Source organism: Nansenia antarctica (genome assembly GCF_963989245.1).
Source record: "Nansenia antarctica genome assembly, chromosome: 4".
In the NCBI taxonomy this organism is placed as follows: Eukaryota; Metazoa; Chordata; class Actinopteri; order Argentiniformes; family Microstomatidae; genus Nansenia; species Nansenia antarctica.
The window spans coordinates 65392197-65401666 of NC_137689.1; the positions used below are offsets into that span (position 1 = coordinate 65392197).

A 9470-nucleotide genomic window follows, 5' to 3' on the forward strand; every position below is an offset into this window, starting at 1 on the left:
GATTGAAAACAACTAAAACATTAATGTGTGACACTTGATGAATACTTTATGCCACAAATCATGTATCACTGATTTGGACTACGAAAGATCTGAACTGCATTTGAAATATGAGGTGGTCATAGGGTACAGATGAATTCTGAGGTGGTCATGGTACAAAGATCAAAACAATAATCAGGCAAGCCCCACTATCAAGCTCCGTTTAATGCTGAACTCCCACATACTGTCAGAAGACCGACACATGAAATTAAAAATCATAGAGAATGTGCCTTGTTGAATAAATAATGAAATGGACAAAACATATTTGAAGATACAGCAATCTGAGGTTATGGAGAGATACCTCTTTACAGGTCAAGTTTGTGTCTGCGCCCTGCACAATGCAACCAAACCTCGATCAAAACACTCTTACATTTTCTTCAAACAGTCTACTCGAGATGAGTTTGATTTAGCTTGATCAGTGCAATGGAACCAATGAAAACATCCGCAAATCCTGTCGATCCAAAATGCCAGGCAGATGAACAGAAGTAAAATCAAGTATGTGAAGACAAATCTAAAACTATTCCATTCCATCAACGTCGCTAAAGGAAAATCTAGGTTTATTTTGATAAGTCTCGCGAGATTTACCAAAAAAATATATCCGGTTTTATTTTGACAAAAAATGTTTTTCCTTTAGCGACACTGATGGAATACAGTGGTCGTAGACCTCCTCTAGGATTGTAAGCATTTATTTCCATAATTAACACGTGAAAGGTTATTTTGTCTGGGGAGACACATATAGGTATACTGATAACCTACAAGGGCAGGTAACACAGTCTGGACACTTTTGCATAGTAATCTACACCAGAGACTAATTAATATCGTAACCCCTTTCATCTCATGATAGGTTAATGATATGATTGATCAAGTTGTACTAGATACAGCAGCTGAAATGTCAAATGTAGTTTTGTTATAACCAGAAATCTGAGAAAAACAAATCAAACTTTATAGTGGCATAGTCTAAGACTTATATACATATCTCAATAAAAACAAACAAAACATTTAAACCTCGCCTGTCTCTGTGAGAGACAGATACAAAGTTAACGTTGTCCTTCTATTTGTGCAAATAAACTCAACTAAACAGATATAGACATATCAGTGGAGAAAAAAAGTGCAAACTTCACAAAGGCAGTCAACTACTGCATGGACACTGCCCCACTCTGTCACAGAGGTTCTTATGCTCCAACTCGGAATGCAGACCCTCTCTTTAACGAAGGCAACCCATTTGTGGTGTCCCCTGTCAGAGGGGAGGGGGGGGTGGGGGCCTACGCTACCATAACAACCAGGTGAACACTGTAGAAGTCAGACTTTCAGTAAATAATTGCTTCAGGTGTCCAGCGGTGACGATAGTGTGCCATCATGACATCTCTGGACCAAGAGGTGAGGTCCCACCTGGGATGAAGCTGGGATACTGAGCCAATGCTAACTGTGCTCATGCGAGCTTCAGAGAGCACCCTGCCCATCACAGCTTTCCTATAGAACAACAAACAGAACATAATATGAGAGGGATTCATACAAGGAAAGGTCAATAGAAAATATATGAAAACAAACTGTTTTTCATGCATTACAGCATTCATCGGTTGGTGGCATTTTAGAGATATGGAAAACAACACACAGGCCTCCAATAAATGAAAATCAGTTAAACACTCATGAAACACCACCCTAAATAAGCAACAAGTGGGACAATTACATACTATGAAAAAAAAAAGTGTTAGAACTTCTGTTTGGGAAGTTAAAATAAACGTTGCATGGTAACATTTGAGCCTTACTGTATATGTATACATGTTGAAGCAGGAAACACTACAGTTCTAGTAAGTGCATTGATATGTTGTAAATGACTATACTATTCACTCTGTTGAGGTATGTGGCTTCCACTTCCTGCTTCTCTGGTGTTGGTTAACTAGAAAAAAAAACTAGAGCTTAATGTTCAAACCACCTACTTACCCCTTAACCAAACATGCAGAGCCATCAAAACTTGGCACGCGAAGTTGGCATGCAAGAGGGCTGCTTCCAGATCAACGTAACACATGGGAAAATGCAATCAGTCATGCATACATTCAGGCAGATACTGTAGTGTTTAGTAAAAGCTGCACACCATCATCATCATCTTCCATCAAACTGCTGTTCCATAACTATAATAATAATACATATCTAACAAGACCAGTAGATTTGAATTAGAGTTGACACACTTCCCCCTCTTATTTTGTTTGCCATTTGTTAGTGCAAAACACGGTCCCGGCGGGGGGGTGTATTCCATCAACATTGCTAAAGGAAAACCCAGGCTCATTTTCAATCTCATGAGACTCATCAAAATAAGCCTAGATTTTCCTTTAGCGACATTGATGGAATACCCCCCTGGTGCTTACTGAATCAAAACGTTAACCTACCCAAGCTTTTTTCCATGTCTTTAGCAGTTTTTCATGTTCTGTGATTGCACCCCTCCACTGGTTCAAGTCTCTGGATGGAAAACTGTCTTCATCTGTTAATCAACCAGAAACTTTATTGACACAACATAATATCAGTTCCAAACATTGGTACAGTACGTAAGAGTGTTTGGCTAACATTCTAGCATTAGCATTGGTTTCCGATCATGCAGTAGCTTGCGTGTGAAGGTCGACAGAGAGCAAGACCACAAGCCAGCTGTCCCAGCCCCTACCTCGACTGGCAAGGTTGAGGTCGATCTTGGATGTGTCATTTCCTGTGCTTGAGGCAGCCACACACTGGTAGCGTGAGTCCTTGACAAGAGCCCCCTCTCTGAGCCAGCTGCTCACCAGCACACCGCCTCGGTTAAGGGGGTGTCTGTGCTCTGTGACGGGCGTCTCCAGTCTGTGGCCGTTCACCTGCCAGTGAACGTGGAGATCACTGGGACCTGTGGGACACATGGTACTTCATATGGACCTCAGGCATCTTGTTGAGAGAAAAGACACTAAAACCAACATGCACACGTCCTCGTTTTCTTTCCTCCACTTCGTCAGCTCCAGTGGAGGAATCTGGTTGTGGTGGAAGACAATTTTAAATTATTTTAAACAGTTATTCTATGGTATCAATCGCTCTCACGCTAGTCTCTTACATCCGTTCGCCTATAGAGTTACAAAAGTAATACTACGAAAAAATGCAGACACAAAATGCTGAAGTTTACAGCCTATTGAATGATATGGTTTCATTTCTGTAGAGACCTTATAGATTATCAATGGTACAGACCGTACAGTCTATGTGCTTTTAGGCCATTCTGTGACTCCAAGCTCTTACCCTGAATTAACTTCTGATTCCACAATCTTAGAAAAACCCAACGTGATGGCAAAGGATTAGGGAACTGTTAACCCATGAAAAGATACAGTGAGATGTCTGCGGCCTATTGAAAGAGATGGTTTCATTTCTGTAGAGACCATACACTAGGTATGCTTTTAGGCCATTCTGTGACAAATTTCATTTCTGTGGAAGCAGGCCAACTCCAAGTTCTTACCTTGAACAAACTCCTGATTCCACCATCTTAGAAACACCTGACATTGACAGTAGCGGTTGTCACAGACCAAACAAACGTTTCAGTTCAGAGAGGAATCCTCGTCAATCAGAGCTCAGATCCCAATTCCCTTTTCTACCCCTACGGCTCGTTTTGGAGTGCCACTTGCTTTGAAGCCAAGGCCTCCGAACAGAGCCACAAAATCTTTCCCTATGAAATGGGACAACCCTTCAAGACCCTGATACGTCATCAGTAGTGTCATAGAAAAGCATTGACGCTCGCGATTCATTCCCAACTTAAGTTTTATGCTATCAATCGATCAAACAAGTCATCAAATAAAAAAGAACAATGCTTCATTATCATGACCATGACAGAATAACGGTGCTCTGTAGGCTATTAACCTGTGCTCTGTAGGCTATTAACGTGCTCCTACCCTGCCAGTCTGCACTGATATAGGACAACAGTGCTAGACAACTTTGCGGCTGAACTTTAGTTACATTTCGGGCGTCATATGCCATTAACACTAGAACAGCCATATGTGCGTTCTACCACCCAGTATCCTTACATTTTCAAAATCACATCAGGATAAGCTAATATAAAGCTATTTTGCGGTTTTTCTGTGTAGGAAGCAGGCTAATTTACAAGCGGCCAACTAGTGGTCGTTGTGTGTAAGTAGCAGATTTACATTCTAAAGAGGCGGCTCTTTTAGTAGGTAAAAAGGCACGGCTGTTCTAGTGTTAAAGGGGGGAAATAGACATGTAAAAATGCATGACTATCATGCAAAAAATCAGCCTTAAAATATATAACTTTAGATAGATAACGGTTGTTTTGGTTTAATAAGTGCCACTATACAGCTCAACGGGGGGAAATGCGACATTAATGTCAAAATGCAGCACTATCATGCACGGATCAGCCTTAAAACATGCACAGATCAGCCTAACGTTAGATAACTTTACATTAAATATGTCTACCATCATCCGCTGTCAAACCACACCACAGGTAATAATTTATTTCTAAATATACAGGATTGTACATCTCGGAAATGTGAATCGTGCTCCACTTCCGCCGGGCGCTCATACAATCTCCGCGTTTGATGCAGAGGAACAGGGTGACTGTCACCCTGTGACAAACGTGCAGATATGAGTGCTCCGGTGTCTTGCTTTGGTAGTCTAATGGAAGTGCCCAGGTAATAGTTTTGCTATTATTGTCCTCTACTGCTAAATCCGAGCGTGCTGGACTGTGGAACGCTCTGTTTAGCTTGTTAGCTAGCTTGTTATAAAGAAAAGGTCTATAATGCATTGAAATTACATTAAACTAAGATAATAAGATGGTCATCATAATTTTTCAAATCTTTATTAATAAGTAATTACAGAAAAAGTAAATGACATTTGTGGTTGTCTTCCACATTGCCTAGAGCAAAATCACATTTCTGTAGATGATTCGCAATGCATCCTGGGAGCGAGGGTTATGGCGCAAAACAAAGCCATAGGAGTGAAAACGGAGCCGTAGGGGTGAATTGGGATCGGCCCTGACTTGATTCCATGTTAACATTGCCGTCTTGATTTGAGTGTAAAATATTAATCCAAAATATTGAATGATATACTCACTGGCCACTTTATTGGGTACACCTTTTCAACTGCTCGTAAACGCAAATATCTAATCAGCCAATCATGTGGCAGCAGCTCAATGCATTTAGGCATGTAGACATGGTCAAGACGATCTGCTGAAGTTCAAACCAAGCATCAGAATGGGAAGGAAAGGTGATTTAACCCATAAGAACCCAGACCCATTTCTCCTTCAAGGAAAATTATGGGGGACGTAAAACAGATTAAATAGACCACATAGAACAGACATTTTCTGACATTTTTTTCGATTACATATTTTCGTTAGCTATAATGTCACATTGGGACTTTAATCGTTAAAAGTTAATTTAACTTATTCCTCATTGGAAAATAAATCAACCTGACAATCTCTTTCTGTTTGTCTTTTTATCATGTATTTAATTTATTTTAGAGTGATGGAGACCCTTTGTGAATGCAGGAGAATAAGGCTAGTTGCCATCTCTGCCTGGAAGATCCTTTGTTTCAGTGGCTTTTGGACACCAAGTAGTTTGCCGTCACAACGGTAGATCAGCCATGCGTTAACAAGGCCTAGCATTATGGTTTGCCAGAAAAGGTAGAGGTACCACCTCCATGACCTCATGTGGTACTTTGTGATGCATGCATCTAGGGTGGTCATCCCTATGTTCCCATAACCCAATGGTCCCACAGCCCAATGGTCACACATTTCTAATATTTTAATGTTTTTCAAAATTAGGCCCCATGTTCCCACAGCCCAGTGGTCGCACAGCCCAATCTGGTGCCACATTTCTAATATTTCATAGGTGGGCTATGGATAGGGTTAGGGTTAGGATTAGGGCTAGGGTTAGGGTTAGGGTCAGTGTTAGGGTTAGGGTTAGTTAGATTACTTAGAAATGTGGGACCATTGGGCTGTGGGACCATCGGGCTGTGGGAACATAGACATGCTCCCCATCTAGGAGGTCTGAAATATGACTGATATTTGGTAGGAAAATCTTTTTTGTCTTTTTTAAATTTACCGATAGGTAAAAATGGTTTCCTTTTAATTAATATAACATGATTTTTTGTTTACATTTATTTTAATATGCTTTGAATTGAACAATATAAAATGTATTAACTAAATATCATTGAATCAGCCAAATTAACTGAACAGATCATCATTATTTCTCTTATTGTGACATGTTTGCCACATTAGTTTTTAGTTTTTTTTAAGGCTAAATGCCCAGAGTGACGTATGTGTTACAGTTAATCTGATTTGTTTTATATCAGTTTGTTCAAGAAATGTGTTCACAACAGGTTAAATATAATAAAGGACATGTTATGCAATTATTAGAATTCTTAAATGGGTGAATCTTACCTTTAGCAACGAAAAACAAGCTTTTTAAATGTAGCTAATTCTGTCAGATCTGTGACAACCTGGCATAGCCATCTTGGAAATGTTGTTATGGGAAAACAAAAATCACATGACTTGTCACATGACCTATCAGGATGTTCAGTAGGTGGAGCTGTATAAGGAACTTTCCAGAACATTTAAAGGATGTAACACCTGTGTTACCGTGGGTCCTTCTGGGTTAAGTGACTTTGAACGGCATGGATGTTGGTGCGAGATGGGCTCTTTTGAGTATTTCAGAAAGTATTTTAGCAAGTTGTGCCTAATAAAGTGGCCGGTGAGTATTACAGCAGCAGTGCTGATAATGTAATATTCCTCTCATGATCGTGTATCTGCATCATTCCATCATTATCAAAAAGAAAACTTCTCTGTGGTGTCATTAACGTTTTCTTTCTAAATATCTAGGTTTTTCCAATGTATGCTTGTTCAGCTTGCTTTTAATATTCTAATGCTAATCTTCAAAACACCATCAAGACTAAACTTACCTTGAAAATACCTAGTGTGCATCTCCACAGCATGTTTATATGAAGTGTAACCTGGAATCGGTTAGCTTTGTGACCAACATGGTAGTAGCATTGTGACAGTTAACTGAATAAACAAACCAGTATGTTGAAAACATTTGAAATCAGATTTATTTAACCTCCCTACCAACAATGTCCCCAAAAAGACTGGATTATGTACATCTTCAAAAGTATATACAAATATATTTACACTGTACAGGCACATGTTCCAGTAAAGGTCTTGAAACTCAACAAATGACATATTGAGTCTTAAGTACCAAAAAAGTATCATTTGTTTTAGAGACATCATTCTCATGTGAAATGATTTGAACACTCAGGCATCTATCCTTATATAGAGGCAGCCACTTCCAATCATACTCACAGGTCTCACAGGTCAGATTTGTCAATAACAAGAAAATACAAAAAAAAAATGGTGCAAAATATCAAGAGATATTGAAGTACCGAAGTAGAGAACTGAAGCCTTAGAGACAACTTGATCAATGAAATACAGAGTACCTTTTCATCAAAACAACAAATTGTCTACTGTTCTAAACCAAAGTCATCACATTGTTCGGTTTTGTACCGTCCTATTGGATTTAAAGAGGATGAGACACACAACAGAACACATGGCTCAAAGCAAGGAACACGCTTGTTTTGAAGAACACCACACGTTCCAGGTTAAGGTAGGTCGGTAGGTAGGTAGGTAGTCGACATGGGTTTCGGGAGAAGGCCACATGCAAGGTGCGGAAAGAGAGAGTGAGAGAGTATGAGAGAGAGAGAAAGAAAGAGTGAAACAAACAGAGAGATGGAGAGAGAGAGCTGGGTCACAGGCACCACTCACCCAACGCCAGGCAGAAGAGCAGGAAGGCCTCCTGGGCTTGAACCCCCCAGGCCTGGTCCCGCAGCAACGGGGGCAGCAGCTGCACCCCTGCCCCCCAAGAGGAGGAGGATGAGGAGGTAGTGGAGGAAGAGGAGGAGGAGGAGGTGGAAGGGACTGAAGAGGAAGGAAGGACAGGGGGGCTACGTTCCGAGGTGGACAAGGATGAAGTGTCGACAGAAGAGAGAGGTACAGCGGAGGAGGCGGCTGTGAGGGAAAGAGGGAGGTGGGGGGGAGGGAGGGGGTAGTGACGGACAGAAAGAAAGAGTTCTCTAAGGACAATAGCCAGGCAGGAACTGAAATGTGCGAAACAGACAGACGGATACAGGGAGGGATGTTGAACGGTTTGACCATCAAGACAAGCCATGGGAACCAATAAATCCAGTGAAACAGAAAAAGAACATTACTTTTCTATGAATAAAGTGAGAACATACTAATACAGGAAACACTTAAATAACAATCCTCTTTAAAGACTAAAAACGTAAAGCTTCATTAAATAAAAATAAAAAATATCATATTGTGTTCAGGACTCAAGTTTGAAGACAAAGAAAACAGAAATTATTATAGTTCACCTTTCCTTCTACAGAGCATCTAGCATTAGAGAAGCTGTATACTGTCATACTGTACATACTTATGTGCATTTGACCAGAAAGGTCACCAACCAGCGACAGGTTAATATGACACAGCATCATTTCTAGTGAGTATGGCCCCAGAGTTCACGTAGTACCAATGGAATTCTCTATTCACAGGAGATTAACTAGAAGACACTGGAGTGAGGCAAAAACAATCAAGCCGTAGGCTCTGCAGATGTCTGTGCACTTTCAATAGTGGTTTGAGTGTCCAGCATTTTCCATCTAGTGAGTTGCAATCACTCCCTGTGTTCTTTTTTTCCTTTCCCCCCAGGTCAGCAGAAAAATATGATTGCCAAAACGGCTGCCATACTCCAATCCATGCTCCTCCGCCATTTATTTGTCCTTGTCAAACATCTAAAGAATGCGCGTAGGTATCCATCCTGCACAGGAGAATATACCTCGTCACGGTTATTGGCCACCGTTGATTTGTCCGTTTAGCTTTTTGGGGGCGTTTCCACCACCCCACAGGTAACAACTTTCAATGAACCAAGGTAGAACAAGGTATAGAGCGAACCGTCCCTGAGAGTTTACAGCACATACTAAAGGTTGAGATGGAAAGAGCAGCAAACCTACATCAAATCGCCTTGTTCATTGAAAATTTCAGAAAATACAATGAGCGTTAAAAAAGTTGTTTTCCTCCGCATTGTACAAACAAATAACAAGTAACAGGCTCCAATTTGGAAAACATCAAGTTAACTTACCAATTTGGTAAACAATGTTTCCAATTTGGAAAAAAATCAGATTTTCTTGCTGGGCAATTCCGAGAGGGTTAGCCTATATAGGTTTGTGCATTTCTAGAGATTAGGCTACATTTTAAATAGTTAGAAGTTCTTGATTTTATTGAGTTGTGGGCAGAGTAAAAAAATCTCTGAAGGCAAGTGGGACTTGTGCCACTTCCCAATAAGTCATGAGTCATCTGCCTCTCTGCTTCCTGGTACACAGGTGTATATACCATGTGGAGAGAAAGGGGTCTCTATAAATAACAAGCCTTAATTTAAAAG

The 9470-nt window shown here is 40.5% G+C and overlaps 1 protein-coding gene across 1 annotated transcript; it reads right to left on the minus strand.

Moving 5' to 3' along the window:
* Positions 1-1476: 1476 nt before the first annotated feature.
* LOC308155104 (uncharacterized protein) lies at positions 1477-8645 on the minus strand (the record flags this gene model as incomplete). The annotated part of the gene is made up of 4 exons (XM_080528347.1): positions 7802-8645; positions 2690-2902; positions 2421-2512; positions 1477-1506 (listed from the first exon to the last, which is right to left on the minus strand). Exons 1-4 carry the CDS (start codon positions 8202-8204, stop codon positions 1477-1479), a joined length of 738 nt encoding a protein of 245 aa, XP_080384473.1. The 5' UTR covers positions 8205-8645.
* Between the last annotated feature and the right edge of the window lie 825 nt (positions 8646-9470).